The sequence below is a fragment of the Macaca mulatta genome, chromosome 7 (assembly GCF_049350105.2).
Source record: "Macaca mulatta isolate MMU2019108-1 chromosome 7, T2T-MMU8v2.0, whole genome shotgun sequence".
NCBI classification, from domain to species: Eukaryota; Metazoa; Chordata; class Mammalia; order Primates; family Cercopithecidae; genus Macaca; species Macaca mulatta.
Window position 1 is genome coordinate 140,765,694 of NC_133412.1, and position 19,934 is coordinate 140,785,627.

A 19,934-nucleotide genomic window follows, 5' to 3' on the forward strand; every position below is an offset into this window, starting at 1 on the left:
GAGACAGAGTTTTGCTCTGTTGCCCAGGCTGGAGTGCAGTGGTACAATCTCGGCTCACTGCAACTTCTGCCTCCCAGGTTCAAGCAGTTCTCCTGCTTCAGCCTCCCGAGTAGCTGGGATTACAGGTGCTCGCCACCACACCCAGTGGCACAATCTCGGCTCACTGCAACCTCTGCATCCTGGGTTCAAATGATTCTTGTGTCTCAGCCTCCCGAGTAGCTGGGACTACAGGCACGAACCACCATGCCCAGCTAATTTTTGTATTTTTAGTAGAGACAGGGTTTCACCATGTTGGCCAGGCTGCTCTTAAACTCCTGGCCTTAAGTGATCCGCCCACCTTGGCCTCCCAAAGTGCTGGGATTATAGGCTTGAGCCATGGTACTGGGCCGACATGCAACTTCAATCTCTCACCCACATCAAGGGGTATAAATGGCACAGCAGTGAGCTCAGGGAGTTAAGTTTAGGCCTCAGCACACCTTGCTGGGAAGAGTCCCAGCTAGGCTCACAGCCCACCTTGTGAATTGTGTGAAGTGGGAGATCAAATGATAGCTTTTTCATCTGTCTAAGTTTCATGAACTCCATCTCTAAGAGTAAGCAAAGAGGAAAAACAAAATGGACCCTCGAGAAATGTCACACGTTATAAAATAGCCCTCAAAGACAAGAAGGGCAGTTTAATATGTAAATATTGAAAAATGTTTTGTACAATGAAATGTAATAACCAAAATTAAAAGAAAAACCACAGAATGGGAAAAATATATGTGAAAGTATATTTAATAAAAGTATACTACCTAAAATATATAAAGATTGTTAAAAATATATAAAAACAGGTACAAATACATAATATTCAGATTCTTCTTGACTAATAGAGAAGATAGGTAGTTTAAAATAAGAGGAAATACTGATAGGTAATACAAGGAAATATGAAAAGCCTATCATTTAAAGAGATACAAATTTACCTATTTAAAATGCCTTTACCTACATATTAAGCTAAAAAAGCTAAATCCACTATTAGCCAGGATGGTAGAAAAAGAAGTACAAAAGCCCCAAAGTATGGTAATGTTGTCCAATCTCTGGAGCCCCATCTTAAACACTAGAAGTCTATAAAACTATTCATAAGCTTTAATAAAATAATTTTTAATTATAATGCAAAATAATATTTTAACTTAGCTATCTTAAATCCTTTGTGAAAAAGGTCAGTGAGGCAGGGTTAACTATATACATAAATACGTGCATAAATACCTACCTCTAAAATAATTTACTTCGTAATTTATTATGTTTGTATAATTTATTATGTTTGTATAATTTTTGTTTTGTTTTTTGAGATGGATCTCTGTCACCCAGGCTGAGTACAGTGGCATGATCACAGCTCACTGCAGCCTTGACCTCCTGGGCTCAAGCAATCCTCCCACCTCAGCTTCCTGAGTAGCTGGGACCACAGATGTGTGCCACCACGCTCAGCTAATTTTGGTATTTTTTGTAGAGATGGGGGTTTTACCATGTTGCCCAGGCTGGTCTCGAACTCCTGAGCTCAAGCGATCTGCCTGCCTCAGCCTCCCAAAGTGTTGGGATTACAGGCGTGAGCCACTGCACCAGCTGATAAGTGGTTTTTTTTTTTGTAAGAGCAAAACAAAAAACTCCAGGCAGGATTTTAAAAGGTGGCAAGAGTGGCTAAATAAACTGACATTTCAATATATTATACAATATAGTTATTTAAAATAAAAAATATAATGGCCTTTGTAGGACACATACATATTATTTACAAAGCAAGACACACAATAGCATACAATGTGAGATCAATGACCTCTATCTAAAAAACTGTACATTAGTAGACTGACAGAGTCAAAGTAGATGAATAGTGATTTGTAGGCAGAGGTTGCTATATATTTGATTGTGCTCTTTAAAATGTGCATGAGGCCAGGTGTGCTGGCTCATGCTTGTAATCCCTACACTTTGGGAGGCTGAGGCAGGAGAATTGCTTGAACTCAGGAGTTCAAGATCAGCCTAGGCAATATGGCAAGACCTCATCTCTACTAAAAAGAAAAAAAAAAGTTAGCCAGGTGTGGTGGTGCACACCTGTAGTCCCAAGTACTCAGGAGACTGAGGCAGGAGGATTTCTTGAGCCTAGGAGGTGGGGGCTGCAATGAGTGACGATCACACCACTGCACGCCAGCCTAGGTGACAAAGTGAGACTCTGTCTCATAAAATAAAATAAAATAATAAAATATGCAGGAATAATATTTTTAAGGACTATATTTGCCTCAGAGAGGAACTTCTCAAATAACTGAAATCCTAATTATCACTCAAAACAGCTGTCAGGTGTCTTCCAATACTCTGAAAAAAGGAATTTACATTCCTACAGAAAAGGTTGAGGATTAATTGGACAACGGTAAAAGTGTTCTATGCTCACCTGGAAGACAGGTACTACTTGGGATATCCTATGTGGTTCCACTGGATCCTTCAATAAGATGCAGAGGTAGTAAATCACCTTCTGCTGTAAGAAAATAAATCAAATAGCAAAGTCTAAGTGAAACTCATTTTGCAATCCTTTTTTCTTTTTCTTTTTCTTTTTTTGAGACAGAGTCTCACTCTGTTGCCCAAGCTGGAGTACAGTGGTGCAATCTTGGCTCACTGCAACCTCCACCTCCCGGGTTCAAGCAATTGTCCTGCCTCAGCCTCCCAAGTAGCTGGGATTACAGGTGCTTGCCACCATGCCTGGCTAATTTTTTGTATTTTCAGTAGAGATGGGGTTTCACCATGTTGGCCAGGCTGGTCTGGAACTCCCGACCTCAGGTGATCCACCCGCCTTGGCCTCCCAAAGTGCTGGGATTACAGGCGTGAGCCACTGCGCCTGGCCACATTCTTTTTTTCTAAGGTAAGGCTCAACGCTTTTTCACAAATGGTTAAGTAGTAGAACACTTGATAGCTTTTGAAGTGGGAGAAAAGTATATTCTTGTTCCTTAAATGAAAAAAGACAGGGCCAGGCATAGTGGCTCAAACCTGTAAACTGAACACTTGGGGAGGCCACAGCAGGAGGAGGGCTTGAGCCCAGGAATTCAAGACCAGCTTAGGCAACATAGTGAGACTCCATCTCTACAAAAAATAGAAAAAACGAGCTAAGCATGGTGGTGCATGCCTGTAGTCCCAGCTACTCAGGAGGCTGAGGTGGGAGGATGGCTTGAGCCTGGGAAGTTGGGGCTGCAGTGAGCTGTGATTAAGCCACTACACTCCAGCCTGGGTAACAGACAGGGTCTCACAAAAAAAGAAAAAAGAAAGAAAGAGAAGGAAAAAATGCCAGTGATAATTTTGGAGTTGGTCTTGAAGATAAAGTTGAAATACTAATTCTCTATCCATGAAAACCTGCTGCATCTCTTTAAAAATAAGGAGATTTACCTTTTACATATAAGTCTCACTTTTATGGTTTATAGACATGCCAGCCAAAAAGAAAACTCTAGTACTATAAGTACTAGAGCAGAGGATCTTCATGTTTAATTCTGTGACATCAAGTACTTTAGGTATTAAGGCTCAGTATAGATCTGGGAACACCCCATGGGCTGGCTACCTCCTCCAGAGAGGACTGTAATACTACCTTTCAAATACTTACCATGTAGATAGCCTCATTGATGACAATATCCTTGACCTTGCCCATTTCTATGAAGGTAGTGCTTTCTTTGCCTGAAGCATAAGATGAAGTCATCTGAATGCCAAGGGAATCAATGATTAACAGAGTCTCCTGATCAATCTTCACAAAATGGAGATAACCAAGCAGACCTAAGAGGGTGATGAAGATGGCAGCAGAGAGGATCATGCTGTTCTGAAGAGAGAGCCAGACACAGGCAGTAAGATTACCAAGTGGTACCAGTCAACTCCAGGCAAAGAGGAAAAAAGCCTTTCTTCTCTTGTCAGATGAGGGGAACATGCATGGAGGAAAAGGAAATTGCTTTTATTTGGGTTCTGAGGTGCTATAAAAGTATACAGTGAAACAGATCCAGACAACAAATGGATAGGTCTGGGGAAAACCTCCATCAGCAAAATGTCCACCATCATCACAGCAATCTCAGAAACTATTTTTCCAAAATTCCAAATTAAGGGCCCAAATCAACTGAATGCAGTAGCTTGCACCTGTAATTCCAGCTACTAGGGAGACTGAGGCAGGAGGATCACTTGAGCCCAGGAATTTGAGGGTGCAGTGAGCTATGATCATACAACTGCACTCTAGCTTGGGTACCAGAATATGACACTGTATCTTTAAAAAAAGAAAGGACCCAGCCAGGCGTAGTGGCTCAAGCCTGTAATCCTAGCACTTCTGGAGGCCAAGGCAGGCGGATCACAAGATCAAGAGATTGAGACCATCCTGGCCAACATGGTGAAACCCCGTCTCTACTAAAAATACAAAAATTAGCTGGGCGTGTGGCATGCACCTCTAGTCCCAGCTACTCTGGAGGCTGAGGCAGGAGGATTACTTGAACCAGGGAGGTGGAGGTTGCAGTGAGCCGAGATCGCACCATTGCACTCCAGCCTGGGTGACAGAGATGTCTCCAAAAAAAAAAAAAAAAAGGACCCCAAATCTTTTCCTTTCACACTCCCTCAGCAGAATACAGGAGGGAGCTATGTCCTGATAAACCCATGCAAATGCATTTAATATTGAGTTCTAGCACTCAAATGAAAAACTAAAATTAAAAAGTGTACTTAATACATCTATCAAGCATCAGAGCTTAGCCTAGCCTACCTTAAACGTGCTCAGAACACTTACATTAGCCTACAGTTGGGCAAATCATGTAACACAAAACCTGATTTTATAGTAACGTGTGGAAAATCTCACGTAATTTATTCAATGCTATACTTTAAAGTGAAAAACAATGTTTGTATGGGTACTTGCAGTATCGTGTGTATTGTTTCTGCATCATCCTAAAGTCAAAAAATCCTAAGTCAAACCATCATAAGTTGGGAACCATCTGTGTATATAGTGTAAAACCATAGACTGAACAATTATAAAGTGCTTAGTACAGTGTAGCAGATACTACAGCTTGCCTAATAAACGGCCACCCACCAACCCCAGTTGAACTGTGAGTGAATCATGATTGGTTCCCACCCCTTCTGCCAATGGCTGGTTTAAAAATGGGCATGTGACACAACTCTGGCCAATGAGATGTGAGGGGAGATCTGCTGGAGGGGCTTCCGGAAAACATGAATTCATCTTTAAAAATCTACAGAAGAGACGTTCCCTTCATCATGAGGTTTAGATACCTGGAACTACTATGGCCTCTGCCAGACCCAGTGGAGAGCTAGTAGAGGACAACTAGAGGACGCTAAGGGTGGAAATGCAGTTTCTGCACTTGGAGGACCAGGTGGAGGACAAGTAGGGCACACTAAGGGTGTCAGCAGTAAGATGACAAGAGCCGGAATCAAATGAGTTTCTATGTGAACTCTGGAGCCCTCCTACCTTATGACTTCTTGTTAACAGAAAAGGTCCTGATCTCTTACAGCTATTTTAGTTGTTCTGTGTTATTTACAGTTGACTAAGTGATGTGTTAAGGACTCAAAAAATGGTATATATTATTTATTCCCTTGATTCTAAGACAAATGTACAATCTTTAACATTTCTGAAGTTAAAATGTGTTGTCCTATTGGTGTGTGTTTCTTTCATGTGGCATTGTTTTATCTTTTTTCCCAGAAGCTTGCATTCATTCATTCATTCATTCATTCATTCATTCGAGACAGAGTTTCGCTCATGTTTCCCTGACTGGAGTGCAGTGGTGTGATCTTGGCTCATCGCAACCTCCACCTCTTGGGTTCAAGCGATTCTCCAGCCTCAGCCTCCCTAGTAACTGGGATTACAGGCACCCGCCACCACGCCCAGCTAATTTTTTTTTGTATTTTTAGTAGAGACGGGGTTTCACTATGTTGGCCCGGCTGGTCTCGAACTCCTGACCTCAGGTGATCCACCCGCCTCAACCTCCCAAAGTGCTGGGATTACAGGCGTGAGCCATTGCACCTGGCAAAGCTATGACTTAGAAGGCTGGCACAGGGAAAAAAATATTGATGACCTAGAATCAAAGAAATTTTGTAATTTTGGACTGCAATCCTTGAGGGCAGGGAGTATCTTATTATTCTTTGCACTGACAAGACACTCTCCTTTATCTACCTCTAGTCAGGTTCCTCTAAGCTCTCTAGGCCCGGACCTTGACATCTCTGTTGGGCCTGCACTACCCACCCAGTTGTAGCAAGAATCTTGCTGAATCAGTTTAGAAAGAACTCCCACCCTTGGTATTTGATCAGCCTGGCCTGCCTTCAGCAAGAATCCTGTCAAGTCAGTTTAGCCAGAATCCCACCTTGCCCCTGATGTTTCCTTTGGGTAATTTTCTATCCACTGACTCCCACCCTGCTCCTTGGCTATAAATCTCCAGTTTTCCATGCTGTATTCGGAACTGAGGAAATTTGGAATTCTATACTGAAGTCTCTTTTCCCCTACTGTAGTAGTTCCTGAATAAAACCTGGTTTTTTACCACTTCAACCACTCACTAGCTCTGGTTTTCTTTGATGGTCTCTTTCTACTTCTTTATATTTAACCCATAGTGTTAGATCAGGGATCTGCAAATTATTTGGGCCTGTGGTCTGGTTTTGTCTGGCCCATCTCAAGCAAAGAATGATTTTTAAGTTTTCACAGGGTTGTAGAAAGAAAGAAAAGAATATTGTGAGACAGACCCCACAGAACCTGCTATATTTACTATCTAGTCTTTTAATGAAAATGTTTGGGCCAGGCATTGTGGCTCACGCCTATAATCCCAACACTTTGGGAGGCCAACGCTGGGGGAATCGCTTGAGGCCAGGAGTTCAAGACCACCCTGGGCAACCTAGTGAGACCCTGTCTCTACAAAAAATACAAAAATTAGCCAGGTATGGTGGCACATGTCTGTAGTCCTAGCTACTCAGGAGGCTGAGATAAGAGGATCGCTTGAGTACAGGAAACTGAGGCTGCAGTGAGGGGTATTCGTACCACTACACTCCAGCTTGAGCAACAGAGTGAGAAACTGTCTCAAAAAAAGGAAAGAAAGAAAAAGTTTGCTTATCTCTGTGCTAGATAATTATTTGTTGATTGATGAATGGAGGATTCAGTACTGGGTCTCTGATGATCCAGAAAGATCTAATTTTGAGTTAATTAATTGCACTGAATAAGCATTATGAAGAATGGAGAGGAATACAATTCAGCCCTGACCCGTATAGATTTATTAAAGTCAAGATTAATACACAGAAAATATTCTGGAGGACACTCTGATACTGACTATAAGTGCCAAAGGAAAAGTTAAAAAAAAAAAAAAAAAAAAGAAAGAAAAAGACATTAAAGCACACAAGAATATATCCCATCACATCCAAGGAACTAGGATTTAATTGGTGCAGGGGAGGTGGTGGTTAGTGACCAATATAATTAGTTGAAAGGGAAGGGGGAAGAACATTCCAGGTTGGAATAAACAAGGGAACAACCTGGAACTTTAATAGAACTGTGAACTTAAAAACAAGAAGGAATGTAGGGATGAAGAACAGTAAATCCTTAAGGATTTGATCACGTCAGCTTTCCAATAAGAGCAATCCATGCCCTACTATCTGCATTTTTTTCAACTTCATTTTACTGTGTAGAATTGAAACAATTCAATATTCATTTGGGTTGGGGTTAAGCTGTATGTTTGAATGAATTCCTTCAATCAGATTTCTTCTCATTCCAGATATTCATTACTCTCATAAGCAGTTCTGAATAGGAAAGGTAAGAAATTTTGGCACACAGAGCCCTTAGAAAGTATTGCAGTAGAGTTTAAAGGAAGATGTGGTCACTGAGTCCTGGGGTACTTGATAGGGGTAAGCAGAGTACACCAGGATGAGAGAGATAAGTACAGAAGGGACCTGGCACAAAAACAGATTTTTGTTTTTAAATTTTGCCTAAGATCAACTATACAATGGTATAAAGGAAAAGAAAGGGTCTCAGAGTCAGAAAGCCCTGGGTTGGAAGCCCAGATCTGCCATTTACTGCTTTGAGACTTTGGATAACTCACCCCTCTTTGTGAGCTTTGGTTTTCTTCGTTCTAGGGCTAAAGTAAGGAATTCAGAAAAGCATCTGGCACTCAGTGGGCATTTAATAAATATCTATTTCCTCCTCCTCACATGACCACACACATAGGCTATAAGAACTCAGGCTAGGCTGGGCGCGGTGGCTCACGCCTGTAATCCCAGCACTTTGGGAGGCCGAGGTGGGAGGATCACAAGGTCAGGAGATCGAGACCATCCTGGCTAACACAGTGAAACCCTGGCTAACACAGTGAAACCCCGTCTCTACTAAAAATACAAAAAAAATTAGCCGGGTGTGGTGGCGGGTGTCTGTAGTCCCAGCTATTCAGGAGACTGAGGCAGGAGAATGGTGTGAACCCAGGAGGTGGAGCTTGCAGTGAGCCAAAATCGCGCCACTGCACTCCAGCCTGGGCAACAAAGCGAGACTCTGTCTCAAAAAAAAAAAACTCAGGCTAGTACTAAAATTCAACTATACTGTAAATTAAATTCTAGGGGGGCTATCAACTTAATCATTTTAACAGACTTATGAATAAACTTTTTTCTTTCTTTTTTTTTTTTTTTGAGACAGAGTCTCCCTCTGTTGCCCAGGTGGAGTGCAGTGGCATGATCTCAGCTCACTGCTACCTCCGCCTACCAGATTCAAGCAATTCTCCCGCCTCAGCCTCCCGAGTAGCTGGCACTACAAGCGTGAGCCACCACGCCCAGCTAATTTTTGTATTTTTCGTAAAGACGTGGTTTCACCATGTTGGCCAGGCTGGTATCGAACTCCTGACCTCAAGTGATCCGCCCGCCTCAGCATCCCAAAGTGCTGGGATTACAGGCGTGAGGTACAGCCCTTCGCCTGAACAAACATACAGTTTAGATACAGTTAGATACAGTTTCCTACAATTAGGGCAGTCTTAATTCTGCATATTTCTATGCTAAATTACCATGCTCTGAAACATGCTTTGACAGCAAAAAAGCTAATGGATGCAGTAATGGAAACAATATCCAAGTTACAGAAATAAATAGCCCTGCTGTACTTAGCTCTGATAAGATCACTTCTGGGATAATACATTCAATTCAGGCACTACATATGAAACTAGAACTCATCCTGAAAAGGGAAACTGGGATAATTCTTTTTATTTGAGAGCTGTCACAAAGTTACTGCATTTAACCCTCACGATATCATGAAGCTGGTATGGCAGGCATGAATTCTATATTAGAGATATAGAAAATTGAGGCTCAAAGAAAACAGGAATGAATCTGGAAATTGAGCACAGATATCACACACGTCCAAAATTTCATAATCCTTTAGAAAGTACTTGAAATTGGGGAAGGGTTTGGGAGGACGGAGGGTTAAAAAACTGCCTTGAAAAACAGAGATTAGGAAGAACTCTAACACTATCTATACACACGGATAAACACACACACTTGTGGAGGCAAAGACAGTTTGTGGAAGTCTACATAAAGTATTGTTAGCAGTACTACTTTGAGGAGCAGAAGTGATGGACAAGGAAGACTCACTTAAGAGTTCCCTGAACTCCTGGAATTAAATTACTGCGCGCCTATACTACATAGAACACATGCAAGTTAAAGTTTTATACCGTCGTGCAAGAACTAGATGTGTGCTGAGTGAACCCACCGAGCAGAGCACAGCCACGGAGAGGGAAGGTACTGTCCAGGAGCACACACTTCACTAAACGTCATTTAAAGAGCTGTCCAGCAGCGGAATGTCGTCCCCTGTCGTCCCCAGAACCCGTGAGTTCCCGCCCTTCTGTTCTATCATTGTAGGAGGGGCCGACCAGAGGTCCGGGCTCGACCAAAGATCCCAAAGACCCTCCCAAAGCCGAACCCCCTCCTTCGACCGCGGGGAGGGGCCGACTTGCCCTTACCTCGCAGAGGGTGAAGAGTCCGTAGGCCGCCAGCCACACCGTGCAGGTGACAGCGGTGAGCGAACGCAGCGAGAGCCGAGGGCAGCTGAGGCAGAATTCCCGGCAGGACGGGGAGTAGTAGCGGCGCTGCAGGGCCAGGCGGCCGCCGCAGATATCCGAAAAGCTCCGCTCATCCTCCATGATGCCCCGACTCGGCCGCCAGCACCGCACCGCGCGGCGCTCCACAGCGATCGCCCGCTCTAGGCGTCTCGCCTGCTCCAGACCCGCTTCCGGCAGCCGCGTCACCATGCCCCGCCCTAAGCCTGCGCAGCCTCAGTTGCGCGCCGAGAACCCTGTGTGGGGTTGATGACTGTGCATTCGTCCGGGCCGGCCTTGACCCGGCTTCTGTGATTGTCTTCGAACAAAGCCCGTCGGGGGCAATAGTTCAGCGGACGGATTAAAACCGTTTTTAGACCGGGCGCGTTGGCTCCCGCCTGTAGTCCAGCACTTTGAGAGGCCAAGGTGGGAGGATCGCTTGAGCCTGGGAGGTCGAGGTTGCAGTGAGCCGAGATCATGCCACTGCTCTCTAATCTGTGCGGCAGAGCAAGACCCTGTCTAAAAACAAGCAAATCCACAGTTTGTTTTTTGTTTTTGTTTTGAGATGGAATGGCGCGAACTCGGCTCACTGCAACCTCCGTCCCCCGGGTTCAAGCGATTATCCTGCCTCAGCCTTCTGAGTAGCTGGGATTACAGGCGTGCGCCACCATGCCCGGCTGATTTTTGGGTTTTTAGTAGAGACGGGGTTTCACCATATTGGCCAGGTTGGTCTCGAACTCCTGACCCCAGGTGATCCGCCCGCCTCGGCCTCCCAAAGTACTGAGATTACAGGCGTGAGCCACCGCACCCAGCCCAAACCCACAGTTTTAATCACGCTTTTGCTTGGCAAGGTGATTTCTCTAAGCCGGAAAGACGCAAGAAGAGTCCACGGGTATTCATTCCACTTTTTTCCTGTGCCGGGTAGTTTGAGGTGCTGAGGATGCAGCAGTGAACGATGTTGATGACAGTCTCTGCCCTCAAGTAGCTTCCTTTCTAGTAGGAGACAATATGGAAATAACTTGAGAATATTGTTGGCAATACTATGCTGACTGGCAGGGATTGACTGAGGACTTTACATAGGGCAGTCATGGGAAGTCTCTAAGAGGACACTGGAGTTACAAAGGGTGAGGAACCAGACAGGACTGAAGGAGCTCTGGAGGAGGAATTTGCCAGAAAGGAAGACCAGGAAAGACAAACCCCTCGAAATTGGAACAAACTTGGCTTAATGAAATAATCAAAAGGCCAGAAAGGTTGATATGTGAGGAAAACAGTTGGAAATGGGGGAGGTAGGTAGGGGTCAGATCCAAGAGGGTCTTGTACGGAGTTTGGATTTCACTGCCTGAGAGTTCTGTCTCCCAAATGACTGCTTGGACCGTGGTAGACAGGCAAGACCTGGCTGGGAATTAAGTAGGAGCGGGAGATGCAGATGGAGTTGATAATAAAATTACTGAACTCATGCGTAATAGTGGTGTATGGGTTCCATTTTTACTTCTGATGTGACCCAGGATTGGCTGTGTGGACTGTCAAAACACTGGTGATGGGCTGCGTGTAGTGGCTCATGACTGTAATCTCACACTTTGGGAGGCTGAGGAGGGCAGATCACTTGGGTCAGGAGTTCAAGATCAGCCTAGCCAACATGGTGAAACCCCATCTCTACTAAAAATACAAAAAAAAATTAGCTGGGCATGGTGGAGCGTCCCTCCCCTAACACATGGAGGTTACAGTTTGACATGAGATTTGGGTAGGCACACAGAGCCAAACCACATCACCCCTTTTACTATTGCATATATCATGTGTTTTATAATTTAAAAAGTGATATTTGCTTATTGTGGAAAATTTGAAAAATACAGAAAAGAAAAAAATGTAAACCACCCATATTTCCATCACTCAGATATAAGTACTGTTAATGTTTTGGGGAAGCCTGTAGTCCTGGAGTTCTTAACTTGGGCTCCATGGATAGAATCAGTGTGTCATTTTTAGTTTCATTAACTTCTAATTAAAATTTAACATTTCTTTTGATTATTAATATAGGCAACAAACTAGTATTAGAGCTTGTGATTTTTGTCACTGACAGAAATCACAGATATTTTCTTTTCACAATAATTGTTTCAAAATATCATTTCTAGTCATTGCTACTTCAGAATTGCAGTAATTATTAAAGGCATCACTAGCTATTATTATTTAATGTGTCAATAAAGAGAAACATCACTGTAACACGTTTTTAAAATATTTTGATAACCATATTTTAATATAGTTAATTTTCTTAGAAGTCCTATGTAGTTATACATTTTAAAGTATTATTATAATAAGGGGTCCATTCGTTTCACCAGACTTCCAGAGGGTCTACAATACGAAAGGTACCTGTACAGGCTAAGAAGTTTCTTTTCTTTTTCTTTCTTCCTGGTTTTTTTTCTTTTTTTCTTTTTCTTTTTCTTTTTTTTTTTTTTTTTGAGACAAGGTCTTGCTCTGTCACCCAAAGTTGAGTGCTGCAGTGGTACAGTCACGGCTCACTACAGTCTCAACTTCCTGGGCTCAAGAGATCCTCCCACCTCAGCCCCCCAAGTATCTAGGGCTATAGGCACACTTTACCACATCAGGCTAATTTTTGCATGTTTTGTAGAGATGGCATCTCACTATGTTTCCCAGGCTATTTTCAAACTCCTGGGCTCAGTTGATCCTTCGGCCTCAGCCTCCCAAAGAGTTGGAATTACAGGCATGAGTCACCATGCCCAGCAGGCCAAGAAGTTTTACAATTATAGAGTCATAGAAAGAAAAAGGCCAAATGTACTTAATTTTAAAAAAATATTCAATTATTAGGAATAAATACTGTGGTAATACAAGATCTCTAAAATTCTTTTTCTTTTTAGAGAGAGGGTCTTGCTCTGTTACTCAGGCTGGAGTGTAGTGGTATAATCATAACTCATTGTAACCTTGAATGCCTGGGTTCAAGCATTCCTCTTGCCTTGGCCTCCTAAAACGCTGGGATTGCAAGCGTGAACCACTGTGCCCAGTCACTAAAATCCTTATTACTACTTTGTGGGTTTTTTTGTTTGTTTGTTTGAGAAGGAGTTTTGCTCTTGTTGCCCAGGCTGGAGTGCAATAGCACAATCTCAGCTCACCACAACCTCCGCATCTCAGGTTCAAGCGATTCTCCTGCTAAGCTCAGCCTCCCAAGCAGCTGGGATTATAGGCATGCGCCACCATGCCCGGCTAATTTTCTGTTTTTAGTAGGGACGGGGTTTCTCCATGTTGGTCAGGCTGGTCTCAAACTCCTGACCTCAGGTGATCTGCCCACCTTGACCTCTCAAAGTGCTGGGATTACAGGCACAAGGGTTTTAGCTTTCTTACTGGGATGGATAGGCAAAGGTATGTCTGTTCCACCTTTCAGAAGTGGAAGTCTCCTCATCTGTCCATTTAAGGAAATTTTTTAAATTGAGGTATATCCTCCAAGCAGTAAAACACAGTCTGTGACTTACTTTTCCATACTCTAATGGTGTCTTTTGATGAACAGAGGTTTTAATTTTCATAAAGTCCAATTTATCAGTCTTGTCTTTTATGGCTAGTGTACAATATTTTGTCTGGTTTAGGAAGCTTTGCCTGTCTTGTGGGCATGGTGGCTCATGCCTATAATCCCAGCACTTTGAGAGGCTGAGCAAGGAAGATTGTTTGAGCTCAGGAGTTCCATACCATGCTGGGCAACATAGCGAGACTCTGACTCTACCAAAAAAAAAAAAAAAGCTGCGCATGGTGGCCCAGCTACTAGGTACTAGGGAGGCTCAGGCAGAAGGGTTGCTTGAGCCTAGGGGGTCGAGGCTGCAGTAAGCTATGATCAAGCCACTGCATTCCAGCCTGGGTGACAGAGTAAGACCCTGTGTCAAAGAAAAAACAAAAACAAAAAAACACTTTGCCTATCTTTCTTTCCCTAGAAGCGTAATTATATTACCTTTCATATTTAAGCCAATGATCCATTTTGAACTAATTTTTGTTTGTAGAGGTTAAGGGTAATTTTTCTTCCCAGCATCATGTGTTGAAAAGACTACCCTTTCCCCCCAGTTGTGATGGTGCCTTTGTTGTAAATAGGCAACCACATATTTGTCGATCTATTTCCACACCGTCTATTATGTTCTGTTGTTCTATTTTGTCTTCCCTTATGCTAATAGCAACCTGTCTCAATTACTGTAGCTCTACAGTAGGTCTTGATTTCTCATTCTGTTAAGTCTTTCCATTTTGTACCTTTCCTTCAAAATTGTATTGGCTATTATAGGGCTTCTGTATTTTCACCAAAAATTTTGCTTGGATTGTACTGAATCTATTAGTCAATTTAAGGGAGAATTGACATCTTAACTATGCCACGTGTTCCAATCCATGAACCTGGCATCTCTCCATTTATTGAAGTCTTCTCTAATTTCTTTTAGCAATGCTTAACAATTATTTGCACATCTTTCATTAGACTTCATTTGTAGGTATTTGATGTTTTCTGATATTCTTATAAATGATGTACGTTAAAAATTTTATTACCTCTCCGTTTTTATTTATTTATTTTTAGAGACAGCATCTCACTCTGTCACCCAGGCTAGTGTCCATTGGCACAAATATCAGCTCACTATAACTTCAAATTCCTGGGCTCAAGGTATTCTCCCACCTTGGCCTCCCAAAGTGCTGGGCTTACAGACATGAGCCATTGTGCCCAGCCTTGCCACTCTCTTTTTAGTAAGGTATGTTTGGTATTTACCTAACATCAAATTGAAATTTTATAAAACAAAATACATCCATAATCCTGCCACCTAAGTATTCTTTACAAAAGCTCCTATGTCATATAAAATTTGTATTAAATAAATTTATATGCTTCTCTCATATTAATTTTTTTTATACATAGTCTCGCTGTGTTACCCAGGCTGGAGTGCAGTGGCGCAATCTTGGCTCACTGCAACCTCCACCTCCTGGGCTCAAGTAATCCTCCTGCCTCAGCCTCCCCAGTAGCTGGGACTACAGGTGCGCACCACCATGTCAGGCTAATTTTTGTATTTTTAATAGAGGCGAGGTTTCACCATGTTACCCAGGTCAGTCTCAAGCAACCTGCCTGCCTCGGCCTCCTAAAGTGCTGGGATTGCAGGTGTCAGCCACTGTACCTAGCTGATTAATATGTTTTCTTGTATACTTTTTCTCATGTTGATGTGTGCTTTGTTGTCAGCCATTAACCTAGCAATGAAAAGAAAAAATACTTATTTTTCCCCGACATTAATCTACCATAGTTTGCTTACTGTCACCCTGTTGTTCTAATAGCTAGTGAAAATGGCTAGTAATTGTTACAAGTAAGGACAAATGACAATGGGAAAAAAATAGAAGAAAGGAAACATAGAAAGAAATCTATTGGCAGAATCTGATATAGCGCAGAAAGTAGTGTTGTTGTTGTTGTTGTTTTTCATGAAGTCACATCTCCATCTTGTGACTTTCTAAAACAGTAGAGCTTAGTATTTTCAACTTTAGGAACACACCTGGCTTTTATGTGGACTGTTTCTCTTCCCTTGTAATATCAGGATACTTTTTGTTCTTGTGCACTAAAGGTTTTTGAATGTACTAAACCAAGCTTGTGAGAAAGTTTAGATAAAAGATGGATCTAATTTGATGGGCATAGGTTTTACAAATAGGTTCAATTAGACTATAACAGCCTCAGCTCAGTTTCATGATTTTGATCAAGCCACAACTGTGTAGGCTTGGAAATAAGTTACCTTTATGTAACTATTTTTTAATGAAGATTTCAAAGGAAAGGTTCTCTGGTTTTTGTTGGTTTTTTGTTGTTGTCGTTTTTGAGATGGAGTTTCGCTCTTGTTGCTCAGGCTGGAGTGCAGTGGTGTGATCTTGGCTCACTGCAACCTCCGCCTTCCGGTTTCAAGCGATTCTCCTGCCTCAGCCTCCCGAGTAGCTGGGACTACAGGCACGCACCACCACACCCAGCTAATTTGTTGTATTTTTTAGTAGAGACGGAGGTTTCACCATCTTTGCCAGGATGGTCTCGATCTCTTGACCTCGTGATCTTGTGATCTGCCCACCTTGGCCTCCCAAAGTGCTGGGATTACAGGCATGAGCCACCCTGCATGGCCAAGAGCTCTGAGTTTTAAAAACCCTGATATATTGAAAGTGTGGGCAGTAAACCAGCAGCAGTGGCTCGGTGCTTGTTCGAAATGCAGATTCTTGGGTCTCACACCAAACCTATAGACTCAGAATCTGAGTTTTAGCAAAATTCTCAGGTGATACTCTTAGACATTAAAATTTGAGAAGTACTGAAAGATGTAACTCTTAATACTGGATTCTCTACCCTGCTGCATAGTACAATCAGCTGGGGAGCTTTTAAAAACTACTACACCTGGGTCCATCCCAGGTAATTAAATCAGAATGGGCAGTGAGGGAAGGAGAACATGAACATGAGTTTTGTTTGTTTGTTTTTGTTTTTGTTTTTTGAGACGGAGTCTCGCTCTGTCACCAGGCTGGAGTGCAGTGGCGTGATATCAGCTCACGGCAACCTCCGCCTCCCAGGTTCCAGAGATTCTCCTACCTCAGCCTCCCAAGAAGCCAGGACTACAGCCGCCTGCCACCAGGGCCAGCTAATGTTTGTATTTTTAGTAGAGACGGGGTTTCACCATGTTGGCCAGGATAGTCTTGATCTCTTGACCTCGTGATCCACCCGCCTCTGCTTCCCAAAGTGCTGGAATTACAGGCGTGAGCCACCACGCCCAACCTGGACATGAGTATTTTTAAAAAGCTCCCAAGTTATTTTTAGGGAGCTGCCAGAGTTAAGCACTCTTGGGAGGAAATCTTTCCCTCTGCCATCCTAGGCTCTAATGTTAGAGGCCTGTGAATTAACTGACAATAGACTTTAATAGGAGAAAACGTTAATTTACCTACTGGGGTGTTGTGTAGTACAGTGTAACTCTGAATAGTCAGAGATAAAGGTATCCAGATAAAGGTATCCTTTGTATTTGTCGATTGTGCATCCATGAATTCAACCAACCAAGGGTGGAAAATATTCAGAGAGCTGGTTTGGTGGCTCACGCCTGTAATCTCAGCACTTTGGGAGGCTGAGACAGGAGGATTGCTTGAGCCCAGGAGTTTGAGACCAGCCTGGGCAACAAAGTGAAACCCCTGTCTCTACAAAAAATCAAAAAAATTAGCTGGGTGTTGTGGCACGTGCCTACTGTCCCAGCTACACGGAAGGTGGAGGCAGCAGGATCCCTTGAGCCCAGGATGACAAGGCTGCAGTGAGCCATGTTCATGCCAATGCACTCCAGCCTGGGTGAGACCCTGTCTCGAAAATAAAAAAGAAAAAGAGAAAAAAATAATGTCTGTACTGAACTTGCGTAGACTTTTTTCTTGCCATCATTCCCTGAACAATACAGGATAATGGCTATTTACATATAATGTATATTGTATTAGGTATAAGAAGTAGACTAGAGATGATTTAAAGTATACAGGAGGATTGCATAGGCTATATGCAAACACGATGCCATTTTATATCGGGAACTTAAGCGTCTGTAGATTTTGGTATCTGAGGGAGGTCCTGGAACCAATCCCCAACTAATATAGAGGGACAACTGTATATATCACCTTAAACAAAAGGAGGGAGGTTTAGGGCTTCAGTGGGAATATATGGAAGGTTCTACTGGGTTTTTTGATACTGAATGATGCTGAATTAGGACTTTCTGGTGCTAAGTCTCAGTCTTTTCCCAATCAGGAAACTTCCTCACAGGAAACCTCAGAAATTTATTTGTCACAGTCCTGGAGGCTGGGAAGTCCAGGATCATGTTGCCTGCAAATTTGGTGTCTGGTGATAGCCCGTTTCACAGATGACACATTCTTGCTGTGTCCTCACATGATACAAGGGGCAAGGCAGCTCTCTGGGCACTTTTTTAGAAGAGCATGGAATAGAAAACAACAAAACAAAACACAAACAGTTTCATTCTCCTGTTGTTTCTTACAACACGGAAAACTTCTGTGACCAAGTGTGTGGGGGGTTTTCCTCATACACCAAGCAAGCAATTCTGACACTGTCCACTTGGAAGTCACATCAGATCCTACAGAACTTGTCGACAGTTCAGTCCCACAAAAGCACCCCCGACTTGAGACATCAATCGCAAGCCCAAGCTTCTGGAACTTCCCACCAACCAGCTATTAATTGGCATTCCCACAAGGCTCCTTTTGGGTTCAGTTAATTTCCTATAAACTCTGTCTTTGCTGCAACTCCCGCTGTTCTCAGTGGTTTTTTTCAGGGCAGCAGGCAAGAAGAACCGGTCAGGCTGTGACACCTGTGCCACTGCTCATGAAGGCTGACAGAACTCAGGGAAATACTTTACTTATGCTTACTGGTTTATTATAATGCATATTTTAAAGGATACAAATGAATAGCCAGATGAAGAAATACATAGAGGGAAGTCTGGGAAGGTCCTGAGTTCAGGCGCTTTTGTCCCATGGAGTTGGGGTGCACTGCCTTCCCTGTACCCCATATGTAGAAGTCCGCTGAACTCAGTCCTTTTGGGTTTATATATGGAGGCTTCATTGTGTAGGTCTGATTGATTAAATTACTGGTCATTGGTGGCCAACTCAGCCTTCAGCCCCTCTTCCCCTTCCTGAAGGTATGTGTGTGTTGGGGGCGGGGTGGGGGTATGAATTTCAAGCCCCTGAGCACATGGTTTCTTCTCCTGGTAACCAGCCCCTAATCCTGTGGTTACCTAGGGACTTTACAAAACTCACCGCCTTAACATAAATTTAGGTGTGGTTGAAAGGGGCTCATTATAAATAACAAGAGCCTTTCACCTTTATTGCTCTAGAGTTGTTTCAGGAACCAAAGACAAAAGGCCAAATATTTTAACAAAACATATTCTTGAGGAGGAAAAGGCGAAGGGGATGGGGATCCGCTAGGGGCTGGCACTAACGGGACTGGTAGCTCCAGCTTTCAGAGTAGAGGAGTTTCTTGGCCCTGGAGAAAGGGCGAGTCCCAACAAGGCCCCTGGAAGCGCTGTGAGATTGAGAGGGACAGGCTTCCCTAGTGAGCCCGGTCCCTTCCTTTCGACCTTGGGAGGGACGAAGGGAATGAGGGGAGAAGAAGGGCCAACGGAGAAGGCAGAATGGCTAGTCAAGGGCCGCTTGGATGCTGCTTTTCCCCAGGGCTGCCTCCACTCCTGTGGTTGTTTCGAGGGTTGCCAGCCGGGGGCAGAGGCGCCAGCCTATGGTCCAGCACCATGTTGTTGAATGGCTATTCAAGGATCCACATTCCCTGAGAAACCACCTTTGCAGAATTTTAAGTAATGAAATATAACATGACTGACCCCATTTTGCTTCTAGTCTTGCAAACTAAATTGTTTTGGGGTTTTGTTGTTGTTTTGTTTTTGTATATTCTAGTGCAGAGACCAAGATAACTATAAGAGGAATTTAATTTATAGCTAAACTTTGAGGCAAGGAGAACTGACCCCCCTCCTTGTTTGGAGATTGAAGCCACATTCATATGACATGGTTACAATTATGGTAGGGGTTTGAACTTTGCTGAAGAATTGTGGTAGGGGCTTGAACATAGTTAAAGAATGAGCTGCTATTGCTCCCTCTGTTTTCTGTAAGTTGCTTACTGCCCCAAAGTCACATAATGGGGGGCTCAAGATTGATAACTTCCTCAACTACTCCTATAGATGACCTCACTATTGTGAAACCTAAAGACCTGGTCTTGGAGATCCTTTTCAGGTTTAGCATTTCAGTAGATCAAGAGAGGCCGCCTGGTCCTGAGACCACCCACGCTTCCTGGGAACTGACTCAGCTGTGCAAAGACAGTTTTAGAGGCCCCTGTGATTCTATCCCCAATCAATCAATTGTTTCAGTTCCCCAGCTCCCTGCCTCCCAAAGTACCCTTAAAAAACCCTAGCCTCCAAATTCTTGGAGAGAGAGATT

At 43.3% G+C, this 19,934-nt stretch overlaps 1 protein-coding gene across 13 annotated transcripts in view; it reads right to left on the reverse strand.

Annotated features, from left to right (window-relative positions):
* The window catches only part of PIGH (phosphatidylinositol glycan anchor biosynthesis class H), a 58,858-nt gene extending 48,679 nt beyond the window's left edge, over positions 1-10,179 (reverse strand). For 3 of the 13 annotated variants that reach the window (XM_077941209.1, XM_028852051.2, XM_077941208.1), the window contains exons 1-3: positions 9,930-10,179; positions 3,602-3,806; positions 2,408-2,488 (exon numbers count right to left, since the gene is read on the reverse strand). In XM_077941209.1, the coding sequence (XP_077797335.1) occupies positions 2,408-2,488; positions 3,602-3,806; positions 9,930-10,102 (459 nt within the window). In that variant the 5' untranslated portion in view covers positions 10,103-10,179. Of the gene's footprint in view, positions 1-2,407; positions 2,492-3,601; positions 3,812-9,929 lie in introns of all 13 variants that reach the window. The other 10 variants (XM_077941206.1, XM_028852049.2, XM_028852050.2 and 7 more) reach the window with 4 other exon arrangements.
* Positions 10,180-19,934: the final 9,755 nt, after the last annotated feature.